Source organism: Pagrus major, chromosome 6 (assembly GCF_040436345.1).
Source record: "Pagrus major chromosome 6, Pma_NU_1.0".
NCBI classification, from domain to species: Eukaryota; Metazoa; Chordata; class Actinopteri; order Spariformes; family Sparidae; genus Pagrus; species Pagrus major.
Genome location: NC_133220.1, coordinates 4698393 through 4716603, shown reverse-complemented (window position 1 = coordinate 4716603; position 18211 = coordinate 4698393). Strand labels below are relative to the sequence as shown.

The 18211-nt window shown below is 42.6% G+C and overlaps 2 protein-coding genes and 1 long non-coding RNA gene across 3 annotated transcripts; 1 reads left to right on the top strand and 2 right to left on the bottom strand.

Annotated features, from left to right (window-relative positions):
• Window positions 1-4833: 4833 nt before the first annotated feature.
• Window positions 4834-9889, top strand: cyc1 (cytochrome c-1). Its single transcript, XM_073469034.1, has 7 exons — window positions 4834-4942; window positions 6846-7036; window positions 7609-7735; window positions 7956-8113; window positions 8215-8375; window positions 8896-8996; window positions 9204-9889. Exons 1-7 carry the CDS (start codon window positions 4862-4864, stop codon window positions 9306-9308), a joined length of 924 nt encoding a protein of 307 aa, XP_073325135.1. The 5' UTR covers window positions 4834-4861; the 3' UTR covers window positions 9309-9889.
• Window positions 9890-10364: 475 nt separating this feature from the next.
• On the bottom strand, window positions 10365-12181 carry LOC140998528 (uncharacterized). Its single transcript, XR_012179438.1, has 2 exons — window positions 11966-12181; window positions 10365-11329 (listed from the first exon to the last, which is right to left on the bottom strand). It is a non-coding gene; the product is annotated as an uncharacterized lncRNA (long non-coding RNA).
• An 852-nt stretch (window positions 12182-13033) lies between these two features.
• Window positions 13034-14582, bottom strand: LOC140997638 (nuclear factor 7, ovary-like). Its single transcript, XM_073467594.1, has one exon. It carries the CDS (start codon window positions 14580-14582, stop codon window positions 13170-13172), a length of 1413 nt encoding a protein of 470 aa, XP_073323695.1. The 3' UTR covers window positions 13034-13169.
• Window positions 14583-18211: the final 3629 nt, after the last annotated feature.

Genomic DNA, 18211 nt, shown 5'->3' with positions numbered 1-18211 from the left:
ATGAATCAGTGATTATTCTGCAGCAAACAAGCTAGCGGTGAAGCTGAAAAGAGCCTGTGAGTGAGTATACAGAGACGGGAAAAAGAAAATTATACATAAGAAGCAGTGCGTCAGTACAATCACAGCGTAATGCTGCCTGATAATCTCAGTCTTTGATGTGGATCACACAGAAACAACACAGTGCATCTTCAAACAGAGGACACGCTGACTCACCTGACCCCAGAGGAGCACGTCGGATTCTGATATGATAATGTGCGTTACATATATTTATGAAAGTCATTTTGAAGTTTTCCTTTGTGCTTGTTCAGCCCGGAGACATTTCAGTCCAGATTAAAAGTCACTCACAACATTTATGAGTCTCGAGAGAAGCAAACAAAAACATTATGTGCAGAAACGCACATGTTTAATGAGCTTTGGAGGCTGTAGAGTTATAAACATGTACAACTATGATTGTGTCAATAAAAGATTGATATTTTGACCTGCCAACCAAACGAGATCAGCCGCTTGTGGCCCTCCATTGTCTCCATCGTGTTTTAAACTCTGCCCCCCGGTGGCCAAAAAGAGTAATTACTGCTAATCGTGGAGGGAAATCATCCACCTGATCCTTCCAGGCCGTTCTTGCCGCCTGTTTACCTGCACACATCAGCGTAAATTAATGCATCAGATGTCACAGATCTGGGACGCAAACTCAGCTGTCAAAGAGCTCCTCGACGTGATTTAAACATCTGACACGACACAGATACACACACATGACACAAGTACATACACACACAACCAAAGGACTCTTCAGAAATACACAACTCTCACACAGAGACTGACGTGCAGCCCGTAATCTCCATGACAGCGAACACGTCTGCAATTACACAGCATGCGGCACATTAAAACATCTGAGACAATTACTTCAGCTGTCACCTCTCTGCTCACCAGAGCCTGAATGTTGATCTGTCACATCTTTATCTTTTTATAATTTCCAAAGCTTTTTTCTCTTTATGACTCAATTATAACACGTATACAGTTACGTTCCTGTAAATAGCACAAAAAGAGGAAGAGGGAACAAGAAAAGGAGACTTTAATGCTGACTCTGTCCCTCGACGCGCAACATGAAACCATAAAATGTGCAAGTGTTTGAATTATTTTAGCCGTCAGTGCGCAAATGCTAATCTCAGCTCTTTGTAATTACCCAGGTCTCTTTGCAGATCTGCACAGAAACAATCATTTGAATGCTGATTGAAAGGCTCGAGCTCGCTCTCTCTGGACGACGGCGGCACAGAATACACGAGCGCAGCAGCCATGTTGATTTTGGCGCTCACGTTTTTTAACAAACAAAAAGTGCCTCCTCTGCACACCGGAGAGCAAACCAGGACACATTCATTGTAGGGAAAAATAGATTTTTGCATCCAACTTGAATATAAAACAGTCTGAATGCTGATTAGAAGCCAGATTTACTGTACGTCTCTCGACACTTGAGCACAATAACGTGACCGGTCGAAGGGTGAGAGGTGCAACACACAGGACGAGGGGACAGATTCATTGGTCTGACTGACCACTGTGGCAAATACATCAGCTTCTCAGATTCAACGTTTGGAAGAAGCAGGTGTAAAATGTGCCGCACTGTTTGATCAGACAAACTCAAGGAGAGAGAGATTTTAACCAGGAGAGAGTAATATCCCCTGTGGTGCCTCCAATTTCCTCTTTTTACCTTCCAGTGATCAGCTCTGCTCGGAGGTCGTGTGTATATGAGATTAAAGCCACCTGGACCTTCAGTTCCTCCCTCAGTTCCTCCCAGGCTGACCGGCAGATGTTCCCACAGCCCGAACAACAGCACACCAACTCAACACAACAAGATGTGCTGCGATGTGCCGACAAAGACGATCTTATCTCATCACTTTACATTTATTGGTGCGTCTCGCTTCTGTAAATCACCTCGTTCCATCTTTATCAAGTTTACTGAAGTCTTTTCTCCTCGCCCGTCGCTGCGTCAGAGTCAGCTGAGAGGCTGAAGCTGTGTCGCTGCCTCACTCCCTACAGCTTCCTCCTCCTCCTCCTCCTCCTCCTCCAGTCACTATCTGCAGTCTGGAAACAGAAACATCAACACAGTGAATGATGATTTCTGGAGGTCAAACTGAAGCTGAGCGTCACGATTTCTCTTCATTCAACAGGAGAAAACACGTCCACACATGCGAGTTAAGCAGGAAGTGAGTCTGTAAACTGTGACGGATGTTTGCAATAATTTTCACTTTTGCCTTGTTCTTTTTTTAAAAACGTGGTTGTGTCACGTCCGTCAGCATCACGTTCCCTTCAGTGTCTGTGCGAGACGCACCGACTTATAAACTAACTCAGACGTGAACCTCTCACGCCAACGATCTTCTCCTAAACCTACCACAGTGACGACCAGGACCGAGATTAGATTAGATTTAGATTTAAAGCTGTATTATCCTTCTCGTATGCGCTGCACGTACCTGACGGCAGCAGCACAGAGAAAAGCCTCCTGTCAAGCAAACATGACAGGCGATGACAGTCACTGCTGGGGCCGATGAATACTTTATAACCTACCTGCTGTCGAACAGCAAACATCCATCTGCAGTTACACTCACCACCTACTTAAGGTCGTTCAGAACAAGCCGGGTGTTTTAACGTGTCTCAATATTTCAGGCTCGATTGTTTGTTCTTTCATTATTCAGATTGTGTTTTTCCTTTTTCCATCTTCCGGCCCTCTGACGGATGTTCACTCAGATCTGCGTTTGTCTGGAAAGTTTGGGGTTTTGATTTGTGGTTGATGGATGAATCAAACAAACAAACCCAAGACCTCCACAGAGGATAATATAAAGGACTGACACGCGTCCTGCAGGCGGTTTGAAAGTGTAAAGTTGTGTTATTATTTGTACGCAGGTTGTTGAGACCTGGTTGACGACTGCCTCCATAACGTCAGGCTTCAAAACATTCATTTAATAAATCTAAAGACACTTGATGAGTCTCATCTGACACAAACTGGATAAAAACGACTGACCCTCCTTTTATCTTTGACCCCAACAGACAAAAAATGTTTTATCTTTAAACTCTTGTCAGTGCCTGAGTGAGATCCACAGCAGATTATCAGGAGTGAAAGGTTTTGTTTTATATTTGTTTTATTTGTTTCTTGATGCTGTGTCTCCATCTTGTGGAGGATTCGGGTACAACTACTACTATGAGCTGGATTTCTGTATTTCTCTGCTTTTTATTGGATCCTTTAATCTGTTTGTATGAACTTATTTTCATGTTTATATTTTCCTATTGTGTTTTGGTTTTGGTTTCAATCTGTTTTGTCCTCTCTTGGTTTGTGATGCATTAAAGGAAAGGTTCGTGTATTTCACACCAGACCTAAAACAACAACAAGATCCCCTCCTGACACGGTTTATCAGAAACTCCTGAGGCTTCAATGACACAAATAAAGATGAGCATCTGCCAAAGTAACACTGTTATTAGTATAAAATCACTTCTCTGTGTTAACTCAGCAGGGAAACACAAATAGAGACTTCAGGAGATCCTCAGCAGGAAAAAGCAAGAAAAGAAATCACAATTCAACAACCCACAAACAACACTGGACAGCTGGCTTATATTACAGTTCAGCCTTTAGACTATGGGAAATGTTGATTGGCTGTTTAACTATTTTCTATTATTATTAATGAAAATAAGTCAGTTGCAGCCCAACTTTTTACATGTGAAGCATGTAAAGGGGTTATATTGTATCCAATCAAGTGGGCTGAACTGTTTTATTGAGATGTTTACCTGTTCAACAACAAATAAATAAATAAAACACTGTTAATCGTGGACACACAGGTGAGAGGAGCTGTTGTCACCTGTTCACTGGTTCAATAAAGTTCTCTCATTCAAAGGCTGAGACGTTGACCGGCAGTCACACAAATCAGCTTCACGACTCAGTTTATTAAGTAAGAAACAGATATTTGACAGGATAACTCTAATTAAATAATTATTTAAACTTTGATTTTGTAATTGTGTTACAAAACAATGCGAAAAATACGTTGTGTAAAGTCCAGGTTGTGTAAGCTAAGCTAGCTACAATTAGCCAGGCCGCGTAGTTCCGGTCGGTGGTTGAGGCCTGCCTTCAAAATAAGAGCAGAGGAATTGACATTGTGGGACAAGTTGAGAGCACAGTAGGGAACAAGACAGACAAAATTATGAAAATGGAGACATTAGATTTTATACTTGAACACAAACTAAGTTTAAAGGTTTATTTACACCTTTATACCTGATGTAAAGAGAAAATTGACCCACTGCTAACAAAAATATATGATAAATACCTAAATTATCATCAACTCAAAGTAAAAATAAATAAATAATGATGGAAATGATATATACTGAATAACAGGCATATCCTTCCAAGTTTTCCATAGGCTATTATTTGACTTTCCTTTAAGAATTGTCTGTGATTTGAGATACAAAGGTATCAGAATAATACCTGCACCACTAAACTTAAAAAAAAGGCCAAATACCTGTGTTAACATTAAACAAATACTATCACAAGTAACTATAGTTCTAGTCGAGTGAGCACTTATCGCCTAAATCTTTGTGACCTTTGATGTTATGATTATATAGCATTGGAAAGGGTCCATTTATATGTTCATTACTTGCATTGGTATTATATATATTTTCCCCCATACATACTAGATGTGATAGAAACGTGTGTCAGTGGTTTTATTCTGACAGTAGAGGGAGTGTGATGTAAACACTGACCTGCCCTCATATAGACACAGCACACTTCACATGGGCTGGTATTATTTTGAAGGTTCCCACCGGAAGGCTTGTGTGTGTGACTCGCCGCTGGTCCCCGCAGCTCCTCTCAGCTCAGACAATTGCGGAGAAGATGGCGGCGTTACGAGTCGTGGTGCTATCGGGGAGCGGCAGGGCTCTCCTGAGCGCGCCGAAAACCATCAAACCCCCGAAGGTAGGTGGACATATGAGTGTTGTTTTTTACCACCGAGCTCAGAGTGAGTTTATATCGACAGTTTGACAGGAAAAGCGCTGCTGTGGCGTTAGCTAGCGTTAGCCTGGTGGCTGTCAGCGGGGTGAGACAAGGTCACTCGTGTTCCGACGGATTTTTAGGATGTGGCGAACCACTGCGGCATCAACCCCTCGGATATTTTATCAATCTAAGAGTACAGAGACCGACATGTTGTATAAAACCGCTGTAACACACCTCGCAGATCTCTAAATGCCGCTGCAGCCGCCGCTACATGTAGCAAAGGTAGCCGGTTAGCTAGCTCATGATGCCGTGTCAACCACCCGGCGAATGGAAATGTTGACTTAAAATTACACTTGTATCTTTGTTAACGACACATAGACACGGATCTACACGTCTGAGTGTGTGGTCGTAATGTTTGTAAGTGCTTCAGAGGTGACACGAGTCCCGTTACCTTCATATTCTGTCTGATGCTAAATCGGCTAACGAGCTAATGAGCTTGCTAACGAATTAGCATTTCAAGGACTTCCGGTGAAGAGAGCAGTCTTCAGCTGTAACCTTCATCTGATGGCTGTTTATGATCCGTGGTGCGTTCAAAGACTGACTGAGGAAACATGAGGCTGAATGTCCTCGTGTCCTTTCTGTAAAACACCATCAGTTGTGACCTGGTCGAGGCACAAATAGAAAAACTGGTCAATAATTGCAGATGTGTGCTCGTTTAGGTGGTTTTAATTCTGCCAAAAGCTTCAAAAAGTGTCTTAAACTCTGTTATAACACTGATCAGCAATGCTCCTTATTTACCTGAGTAATCTAGGTCACTGGCCACACACCCGAACATATGGGACCTCACACAGTTTGACTTGAATGTGTGGAAAATGCTCCAGTGTTTGAATTCAAATATGTCTTGAAAAAGCTATTTTTTAAACCTGAAATCTTTTAACTCATGCAGCCATCAGTTAACTATTGATTAATGTGAGGATTTTGTTTCTGATTAATCAGCTGTGATCACATGAGATGATGTGTCTTAACCACCCTGGCAATGTGTATTGGACTTTTAACACTATGTCACTTGTCCTGCGAGCAGATTCCCACCATTTCATTCACGAGTTGTAAATAGTCTCCCTCCTGAGTGTAGCATGGTTTCAGGTGGGAGATCGAGGTTGGTGTGTGTGTGTGTGTGTGTGTGTGTGTGTACAGTGATGCAGGGATGCTGTCATGTGACGCCCGCTGCCTGGTTACAGAAGCAGCAGCGAAGGGCAGTTTCGTAAGGACGGACGCTCTCTAAGCAAGGACATTTAGATGAAGTGCACTTTGCAAATAGTGTCCATACAGTACAGCTGTGTCCTTAAGTAAACTTTAAGTTTGGCCGGTGCAGCAGCAGCTGAGAATCATGATTTGCTCTTAACTTTGAGAGGCTGCAGCAGTTTCTTTGTCCAGTCTGATTGTAATCAGGATACATTTGTAACTTTTGGCTGCTGCAGTACTTGTTAAGAATCTTTTTACCCTTGACTTAAAGTTGAAGACTATTTTTTGAGAATATCTTTGAATTTTAATAAGATTCTGATGATTTTTTGTAGAGAAAGATGGTTTACAATGTCTACAAGACTCTAACATTAGATCTGCTGATCTCTCGATTATTAGTTTTCGTCTGTTGTTACTTCAGATAAAGGTAAATACAAAGTAATGTTTCAGCTTTTTAGATTTGGGTCACTAGAAAAAGGGGGTTTTGCCATCATTCAGAAGGATTTTCCACTTTTTGTTTAATAGATTTACCAACTAATGTTTTCAGCCCTCATCTCATTCTTATAACAGAATATTAAGTAAACGGATGTCATGTTGCACTGGGTCGATTTAACGGTCGTCTTCTCGTGCTCTTGTTCCTCCTCAGGCCAACATGTCCTTCGCCGCCCTGCCGCGGAGCAAGAAGGTTGCCCTGACGACACTAGGTGTGGTCACAGCTGGCGGGGCGGGGCTCGCTCTGATGCTGCACCAGTCGGTAAAAGCCTCCGACCTGGAGCTCCACCCCCCCAACTACCCCTGGAGCCACGCTGGACCTCTGTCTTCTCTGGACCATGCTAGGTGTGATGGCTGCACACACACACACACACACACACACACACACACACACACACACACACCATAGATACCTTTTTTAAAGTGCTTCAGTTTTACTCTTAAAAAGCTGTATGAACCCTTTTCTATGAGTGTGTGTCTTCATTTTTCTTTTAAGCACACATGCACAAAGATGCATCCATCAGTTGACACAATAGATGCTGATGGCTTCACACTATCCCACTGATCTACATGACACATCAACACAACAATGTGTTTTACAATGTAGCAGCAAATGCAGGACAGAAGAAAACTGCCAGCAAGTACACAATCCTGGATATAAATGCGTAAAACCTCGGCTTTGCTAATATTTAAAGAGAAATAAAATGCATTCAACATGTTTGATACACACTGTGGTTTAGTTGGAAACTCTGAATGTAGAAATAACTTTTATTTGTTCATCAGAAAACAGGACGTCTTTGTCAGTATCTTTGTGTTTTATTGGCAGTTTGTTCGTCTTTTTGATTGTGTTTCGGCTTCTTTAAGGGCTGATGAGAGGATGATCACCTTTTTTTCACTCTGACTTTCTTCCCCTGCAGTATTCGTCGTGGTTACCAGGTGTATAAGCAGGTGTGTTCAGCCTGCCACAGTATGGAGTACCTGGCCTTCAGAAATCTGGTGGGAGTGTCACACACAGAGGCTGAGGTCAAGGTACTCGCTGAGGAGGTGAGACTGAGTCTTTGATCTAAATAAATAAAGTCAATATTAATAAATAAGAGTTGAGTCCACGGTGGAGCAGTTTTATATCCACGTGTGTAATAATGGTGTCAGTGTTTTGGTTATTTTTAGAATGAGACACTAAGTTCTTGCCAGCAGGTGGTGACATCTGCTGTATTACATCCAGCTTCCAGGTCTAACATTAGGTCGTCTTGTGTATTGTGTTCAGGTTGAGGTCGTGGACGGTCCCGATGAGAGTGGAGAGATGTTCACCCGTAGCGGGAAGCTGTCGGACTACTTCCCAAAGCCCTACCCCAACCCTGAAGCAGCCAGGGTCGCCAACAATGGAGCCCTGCCTCCAGACCTCAGCTACATTGTTAATGCCAGGTAACGACTGAAAACCTACAGTCATGTCTGAAGGCCACAAAACCATCTTACATCTGCAAGTCTCTGGTGTTGACTTATTGTGTCCCCCCATCTCCCTTCAGACATGGAGGAGAGGACTACGTGTTCAGCCTGCTGACAGGATACTGTGAACCTCCAGCAGGAGTGACGGTCAGAGAGGGACTCTACTACAACCCGTACTTCCCTGGCCAGGCCATCGGCATGGCCCCGCCCATCTACAACGAGATCCTGGAGTATGACGACGGTGAGTCAAGAAGCAGTGTCAGTGTGTATGTGAGCACATCTGCTGTCGGTCTGTTGGATTGACTGGTGTCACTTACAACACTGAGCAGAGCAAACAGGGAGAAAAGTTCCAAGACTATCATGAAACAGTGAGTCAGAATGGACACATGGATTCAAAAAGGTTATATCGTAAGAGGCGGCCATGTTGCAGTCAAGTTGAGAGGAGCTTTCTGTCATGTGTAGCCTCGTCTTTGATTGATGATGAACACTCACAACACCGCTCAGACAGCAGCGGCGAGTTGAAGTGAAAGTTTGATACATTTTTCTGCAAATACTTCAGCTTCAAACTGTCAATACTGTGCTGAGCTGCATGTTTGAAGGTTCACTGGAAACACTTGAACATTCCCAGTACTTAGCACACTACACTACACTACAATATTAATCAGTCAGCATCACAAAAAAATGCTGTGATAGAAGATTTAAAAATGTTGTGGGGGAAAAAAATCCTTGTGCTGATGGCTGCTGCGTGTCTGTTGCCATAGGAACCCCTGCCACCATGAGCCAGGTCGCTAAAGATGTGTGTACTTTCTTGCGGTGGGCTGCTGAGCCGGAGCACGACCAACGCAAACGCATGGGACTGAAGGTACTACACACACACACACACACACAAAACAGAAAGTAAGAAGAGAAAACGCTAACAACCTCAGGTGACCCGCCCCAACAAGTAGTAACTTGCTTAAATGAAATGCTTAAGTTCCAGAGTTACGATGTGTCTCCACATTGCACAACAACATTGTGAGGTAACACGGTGGAGCTCCATGTGGAATTAATCTGTCTGTTCTCCCTCCAGTTGCTGATGGGCTCGGCCATCCTCGTCCCTCTGATCTACTACATGAAGAGACACAGGTGGTCCGTGCTGAAGAGCAGGAAGATCGCCTACAGGCCTCCCAAGTAAACGGATACAAACACACCCCTACCTGGGCTTAAAACCTACCAGAGAGGGCTGCGTTCAGCGACCCCACAACGCTCACATGACCGCGATCATAACGGACACGGAACAGCTGACAAACACACATGCCTTTACTAAGAGGAGGTAGATAAATAAAGAGTATATACTATGTTTATTCCTGGAGAAAAATGCCTTTTTTTAGTTGGCGATGTGGTAGAAACTAATTGTGTGACAGATTTTCCCACATCTGGAATCTTGTGGTGGAAGTTTGTGTCAGAGAGTTGTGGCGTTCTTGAACGCACCCCCCCCCAAAATTTATTTTATCTGCATCGAGTCATCGCTGGTGAACAGTTCACGTCTTCATGGCATCACGTATCAGACAATTTGTCGCGATCGACTGCAAAGTTGATCGATCGTCCTTCTTTGTAATATACTCAATTACCAAAAGAGCGCTGAGAAATGGTTCGTAACATCCTGGGTGTGTGTAAATCTGTCCCCCCCCCTGTGTCCTCCACAAAGCCACTCAGTGAATTAATGCAGCCTCTGAACCTCTGTTTTACTGTACAAAATAAATTATCTGAAAACTTTTCTGTGTGACGATTTGTTTTGTTTCAAGTACAATAGACGGAGCTCATAATGCTGCCTGCGTGATTCTCATCGACTCTGTTTCACTTGTAGAATCTGCGTCTCCGCTTTGTCATGTAAATATTTAATAAACTGGTGAATGAACAGACTTTCTGATGAGGTGAGAGTTTGTTGACTTTCAGAGTTGAACATCACGAATCCTTTAAAAATGTGGGAAGTGAACCTCATTTGTACAAACTGCAGTTGTCCCCAAAGGCTTTCTGAAGAAGTCGGTGTTTCTCCTGGTCTGTTCTGTAACACGGTGCAACATGACGGAAACAACAGTTTCAGGTAATATGAACATAATTATGCTTATTCCAGTTCAGCCAGTAGTTTCCCTTATAATCTACAAACTAGACGGTTAATTGAAATGAGCTCTGGTACAAGGAAAACAGAATAAAATGAGGTTTCAGGTAAAAGCATTTTTGAAAACATCCAATTTTAAAAATGAAGCGTTTATTAGTTTACAGACCGGATGACAAAACTGAGTCACTGACACAAGTAATGAACACTTGATCTCTGTTTGAATACTTTGAATAACACTTGAATGTAAATACAATCACTTTATACATGAATTCAACCGTCAATGAACTAAAAAAACAAACTACAAAACACTACAGACACCGCTACATGTGCTTAAAACGTCATGTGACACCATTGACAGTGTGTATAGTTATGATGACACGGTAGATCCCACAGCTCTCCTTAAAGGTTTACGCCACCAATTTTACACTTTCATGGCTTTATTCTGCTTTTTTGGCCTTTGCAGTCGTTCTCCCCAAGACCTAAGTGTAAACTTGGTGGAGCTACTCAAATTGATCACCAGTAGAGACATTAGGTTTGATAAACAATATTTGTCTCTGTGGTTTTGAGTTTTTGTACAATTATCTCTGCAGTCTGTGGGACTGCTGAAGTCTTTTCCTTCAGTGAGATGTCCTCACACATCTTGAAAAACAGTCCATGATCTTTTGATGATCTTCTCTTACACATTGGACAGTCCTGTATCTGTTTGTCTGTCCACCAGTTCTGCAGACAGTGTTTACAGAAGCTGTGGCTGCATGACAGGACGACAGGGTCTTTAAAGACGTCCTGACAGATAGGACAGGAGAGATCCTCCTCTGTATGTGAGTCCATTTTCTCCTGCTGAAAACACAGCGAGCCGGTACAGTCTCTTCCTCGTGGCTCCACACTGATACTTTTACTTCAAGTCGTGTTTTCAGTAAAACTCACATTCAGTGTGGAGCTGGAGCAGTTTTCAGTGCTTTGGTCGTCTCTCTTCTTGCTGTCATTGGGTGGGGGGACTGTGGCGGTGTCGGTAGTGACTGGAGGTCCTTCATCAAACTCTGGCAGAAGTCAGAGTAAAGCCAGTCCTGCGACTGACTGAAGAAGTTTGATTTCAGAATCTGAGAGAAAAATGACAAAACAGGACAAAAGAAAACAAATCAGTGAGGTAGTGGCCAAAACCTAAACACAGACCAGTCTGCTGCCTGACAAGACAGTTAAAATAAGTAAATATTAGCTTTAATGAAGACATTTTCCTAATCCAACATAACAGTTAACTACTGTTTATTACACGTGAATGAATGCCAGTCTCCAAAACTACCGGCGACTAAGTACAAGTGCATTTAAAGGCAGAATCTAAAATACACACATTTCTAAATGAGGTTCTGAACGCAGATTCACCGCAGCGTCACTCTCCCGTTAGAGCGCGTTGACTGAATGCTTCTGCACCAGACTCCCTTTAAATTACACTTAAAAAGATTATTTAACAAGATTTTTAAAAGCGACACGTTACTAAAAAACCTCAACATACAAGAAAAACATGTGTGAAGGCTCGTTCTGCAATTCCGCGTGAAATACGTCACTCTTGGCACCAGAAAAGCTCAAAGTCCTTAAAAATCCCCACGTGAAACCGCCTGTCTGTCTTTAAATCACAAACACTGCAACAAAGACACGCACAGCTCAACACCCAGCCATGAAGGTGCACGTCACGTAACATTTAACATCCCAAAAAGTCACCTGCGTGCAAGCTGCCTTACCTGAATGTCCTCACAGACGTGGTGGTGTTGGGGAGGTTCAACATGAAGAAGAATAAAACAATAAAATCCACCGAGAGAGACGCGAAAGTTGAATCATCTGCTGACGTGAAATGTTCTGCGAGTAAAGTTAAAGTTGGAGAAGAGCAGCGTGGTGTTTGTGTCCTGCTGCTGCTTCTCATCCTCAGCTCAGACGTTTACTGTTCACAAAGTGTGGTAGGCGGCTTATAAAGCCCGTACCTTCAAAACAGATCAGCCGCCTCCTCTGCGACGTTTACTGTTCACAAAGTGTGGTAGGCTGGAGGTTCCCCTACTAGACTATACCGCGGCAGGAGGACAAAAACCACAACAAAGTTAGTATAGTCTAGTAGGGGAACCTCCAGCAGCATATAAGTTTCAATATGCGTATTCCAGTTCAGCCAGTAGTTTCCCTTATAATCTACAAACTAGACGGTTAATTGAAATGAGCTCATGTACAAGAAAAACAGAATAAAATGAGTTTTAAGGTAAAAGCATTTTTGAAAACATCCATTTTTAAAAATGAAGACATTTATTAGTTTACAGACCGGATGACAAAACTGAGTCACTGACACAACACAAGTAATGAACACTTGATCTCTGTTTGAATACTTTGAATAACAACACTTGAATGTAAATACAATCACTTTATACATGAATTCAACCGTCAATGAACTAAAAAAAACACTACAGACACCGCTACATGTGCTTAAAACGTCATGTGACACCATTGACAGTGTGTATAGTTATGACACGATAGATCCCACAGCTCTCCTTAAAGGTTTACTCCACGAATTTTACACTTTCATGGCTTTATTCCACCTTGTTGGCCTTTGCAGTAGTACTCTTGTCTTTGTGGTTTGGAGTTTTTGTACAATTATCACCTGGCATCACTTTGTTCCCGATAAGAGTGAGGCAGTAAAATACAGTCCTATGAGGCTGGTTTGAGTAATAAATCCATGAGTTTAAAGAAAACTCTGTAAAGTTTGCAGAGTAACAATAAATGTGTCCTCTGCAGTGATGATTGGCCGTTAAACAGCAGAATTGCTTTGTTAAAGGACGAGATAATTGCACATATTTGATTGAGTTATTGCAGTATGAGGATGAGGATGCATTGTTAGAAATTTGAGTCAAGTTCAAGTTTGAACATGTTTGTTTCTTCACCTGAGGTCTCCTCGTTGCAGGACTTCTAGGCAGTGCTGATGTCTGAGCTCGGCCTCACAGAGAGCTTCACCGGTGTCACCTTCAGGGGGCGGACGTTCACAGTGTTAAAGTAAGGGAACAGCCTCTCAGTGAAAGAGTGTGTGAACGCATGTATGTGTGTGTTGGTATCCAGGTCAAAGAACGACAGACTTCCTCTGTACCAGTCCAGATGGACTCTGATCCTCTGGAGCTTCTTCTTCACTGACAGAACCGTGGAGGGATCCGATAAGGAGCGTGCGATGTATTTACCATCAAAGTATCCTATTCTCCATAAATGAGCTGGATGTTTTCCTTTCTTCTGGACCGACTCTGCTGCCACACCCACAAACCAGTCTGTAATGTCTCCAACCTCGACATCCCAGCTGTGAGTCCCTGAGTCAAAGCCCTCAGATCCCAGGATGATGCGGAAGTAATCGAACCTCTCTGGATTATCAGGAAGCTTCTGTCTCTCTCCACGTCTCACAGTGGTCAGATCTTCAGACAGGAGGAGTTCTGGATGAGCAGAGTTTGGGTCCAGAATCACAGGAGTGTAGGAGACCGTCTCCTTCATCTTGTTCCAGATGTTGTAGCTCAGGTTGCCCAGGTGTTTGGCCACGTCTATCAGAGCTCCTGAGACCGGCTGTGGATCCTCCAGCAGGGGGCGCTGCTGGACTCTCTTCACTGCAGCCTTGTAGTTCTGCAGGAATGAGACGTCTTCAGCTCTCAGCTCCTCCTCTGTGGCTCTGATTGTGTCTGAGAGAGCTGCTATGTCTTTACTCAGAGCCTCAATCTTCTCCTTCATCGTCTGACTCTTCTGCTCCTCTTCCTCCCTCAGAGCAGAGATCCTGGCCTCCTCTTCCTCGTCTAGAAACCGATGAAGCTTCTTAAACTGCTCCTTGATCTGACTCTCTGTGTGTCGGGCCTGGACCTTGATGTGTTCTGCTGTGTCCACATAGTTTCCTTTAACTTGTTCGAAGTGTTTCAGTCTCTCCTGAAAGGGCCTCAGGGACTTCCTGAGCTCCTTTTTGTGATCATGTGCAAATTCATTAATAGGTGTGAACTTGTGACCGACGTGCGTTGCTGAGTGCAGACAGACGAGACACACCGGCTGCTGGTGGTCCAGACAGAAGAGTTTGAGCTGCTCGCCGTGCAGACTGCAGAGAGACTGTGGCGCTGACGAAATCCTCCTCTTCTTCTTCTGTAAGATGCTCTCACACAACTTCTTCAACACCAGGTTGCACGGCGGTTCGCTTCTCGACGATCGTCTCTTACAAATCGGACAGTCCCGTGTCTGTATCTCTGTCCACCAGCTCTGCAGACAGTCCTTACAGAAGCTGTGGCTGCATGACAGGACGACAGGGTCTTTAAAGACGTCGTGGCAGACAGGACAGGCGAGATCCTTCTCTGTATGCGAGTCCATTTTCACTCAGAGCGAAGCTGAAAACACAGCGAGCCGGTGCAGCCTCGTCCTCGTGGCTCCACACTGACGCTGACGTGGAGGTGTCAGTATTTTTGTGGTCCCTCGTCCTGCTGTCCTCTCTCAGTGGATGTTAGTTTGAGTTCTCTCGGTGAATCCTGATCACTGTTTGCTGTCCGTGTGTTAACGAGGAAGAGTGACAGAATGTTCCCGGCGTGTCTCAGGTGTTGCAGGTAAGAGGCGGAGCTTCAGTGACATTCTCGTCCTGGATGAACTCTGGGTTATGCAAACTAATAGTGGCAGTAACATGTGTGTGAATGTTCACACAGGAGCTTGAGAGAGACATTAAAACCCGTCTTCACAGAAAAAGTTGGACACAGCGTCGACACTGGAAACGTACAGGGGTTGTTCTGGTGCTGGTACCACCATCAGGGACGCCTCCGATACCGCCTACATGCTGGAATCTGTATTGGCAGGTGTATGTGCTGCCACATATAATGTGCTTATTGAAAACACAACATAACACAACATTACATAACACAACACAACACAACATAACGTATCACAACGTAACACAACACAACATAATGTAACGCAACACAACATAACAACACAACATAATGTACTGCAACACAACATAACACAACACAACATAATGTAACGCAACACAACGTAACACAACACAACATAATGTAACGCAACACAACATAACAACACAACATAACACAACATTAACAACACAACATAACTTAACATAACGTATCACAACATAACACAACACAACATAATGTAACGCAACACAACATAACAACACAACATAATGTACTGCAACACAACATAACACAACACAACATAATGTAACGCAACACAACATAACACAACATAACATTACATAACATAACACAACACAACAAAACTTAACATAACGTATCACAACGTAACACAACACAACATAATGTAACGTAACACAACATAACAACACAACATAATGTAATGCAACACAACATAACACAACATAACATTACATAACACAACACAACAAAACTTAACATAACATATCACAGCGTAACACAACACAAGATAACACAACACAACATAATGTAACGCAACACAACATAACACAACACAACATAATGTAACAAAACTTAACAACGTAACACAACATAATGTCACATAATGTAACGTAATGTTACACAATACAACACAGCAGAACACAACACATCGTAATGCAACGTAACGTAACGTAACATAACATAACACAACATAATATAAGGTCATATAACACAACACAGCAGAACACAACATAACATATCATAGCCTAACATGATATAATATAACATAACGTAACATAGTGTCATACAATGTAACGCAACATAATGTAACATAGTGTCATACAATGTAACGCAACATAATGTAACATAATGTAACGTATCCATAACTTATACACGTCAGAAGTACACTGTTAAAATACTGATGACACATGAAGAGATCTGTTTACTGCAGTGGTATCAGAGTCGCCAACATTAAAATAAAGCTGTCTACATGTATTTCCTCTTCAACACAAACACAAACACAAGAGGAAACAGCTCGCTCGGCTCCACCTAAATTGAAATTCAAAAATTACATCACATACTTGAACTATTTCTTGGCAAACAACAAAACAAAAACAGGTTCGGTGACTCTGTGCGGTCTCTGGAAGTCTTATTGTTGCAGTGCGGTTGCCAGGTTTGTGCTCAATCTGACGATCAGTGTTTTAGCAGGAGATGCAAAGAAGAACTGGGTGGACGAGTAAACCATCAGGAAATCCCTATTCAACTCCCCCTAAAACCACAAATTGTTGTTTTTGCATTTGTGTTGCAGACACATGTTCATCAGTGAGCTTTACAGGTGTGGCTGGTGCAGTTTTTAAACTTTGGACAAAGCCAAACTATCTCTGTCCCCGTTTCACCTCGTTACACTGAACCACTTACCTCCACGCTCCTTTTAATGAGATTAATAATGATTTTCTCATCTAATTCTCAAAAAAGACAGCGAACTAATCAGTTACAGTGAAGATTTCAGCTTTAAAAAAGGGTGTAAGCAACGTATTTTCTAACCGATTTTGGGATCTCTGAGACTTGGATTAGCCTGAATGATCTGTAAGGAGCTGTTTTATGTATTTTTGTGTTGTTTTTTGTGTTTTAAAACAAATCCCCAGCTCCTTCAGTTGTTTAGGAGAACGCTGCAACTCCAGAAATGTTTTGTGGACTTTCCATCAGCATTGCCGTGAGTGCATAATGACTTAAAGTTTAATTTTGGGGGTGAACTTATCCTTTAATGGCCTTTCTTTCTCTACACAGTCATCACATCCTGCCCCTTTTTTCACTGAGGGTTAAATAAACAAGTGTGCTGTTGGTTTAAAGCTGCTTCACTCCCTCATTAGGAGCTAATCTGGTTCTGAAAAGGTTTTTCCTCCCCGCTGCTTCAACCTGCATTCAGACGCCGCGAGCTTCATCTGCATCACAACACACACAGATTAGGCTAATAGTATTAGCGGATCCTCACCGGATCATCACTATTGCCATCATTATAATTGTTATTATTATTATTAGATTAAAACCCAGCAGCAGACGAGAAGGACGGACATATTTTTTTTTTCAGAGTGGAAAACTAAACTGATTTTCTAGTTTGGTAATTCAGAAGAAAAGGGCAGAATTATTCTTTGTGTTTTATGTGACACCGGTGACAGTTTTTGAAAAAGGCTCCTCGTCCTAATCTCACACCTCGGCTCAGTGCGTCACATGAGGGAAAACTCAAGACAGATACAGAAGTTTGTGAAGTACTCTCTGTTTGCAGAGTTGAAGGATTTGGTGGTAATGAAACTAAAAATGTAAATAAGTGTTACGTCCCTCAGTAACACACACACACACACACACACACCCAGCAGAGATTAGCTGCTGTAAGGAACCTCAGGGATCCTCATTCTCATGGAAAAACCACTTCTTAATTCTAATTGGTGGCCGGTGTAAATCCTCCACTCCCATTTAAACCAGCAGTCAGCGGTTTGTCTTCCTGCTGCTTCACACGTGAACCTTTCATTCACCTCTTCAGTTGACGTTAGAGCCGCCGAACTTTTATCGAGAGAAAATTAACTTATGGGATCATTTTTGTGTTGTGTTTCAGTGTAGTTTTTTTTTTATGAGCATGCCAGGAGCTTTCTTCTCTTAGGGGCTGTTTATTGATCATTATGGCGTCCGATCCGGCTCCTGTGACGTTTTTTTCTATCGAGCGGATTCTGGGTTTGCAGCCGGAAAGACCTGGAAACTGCCTGAAACTGCACCGACCCTGGACAGGTGAGGAGCAACGACTGTGAATCTGATGGAAACTGTCTGCAGCTTAGTGTTAAAAACAAATATACAGGAAATACAGAATTGAATCAGATATTTCTAAATGTTTTTGCCATAGTTGAGAATGTAAAGCAAGTTTATTTGTAGAGCACAATTCAGACACAAGGCAACTTAAAGTGCTTTACAGAGGCATAAAAATAACATTAAAAGACATTAAAAACAAGAAGGAAGACATCAAGAAACAAAACATTAAAACAAGTTAGAAATAGGAAACTAAAACTAGAAAATAAAAGTCACAGTGCAGTT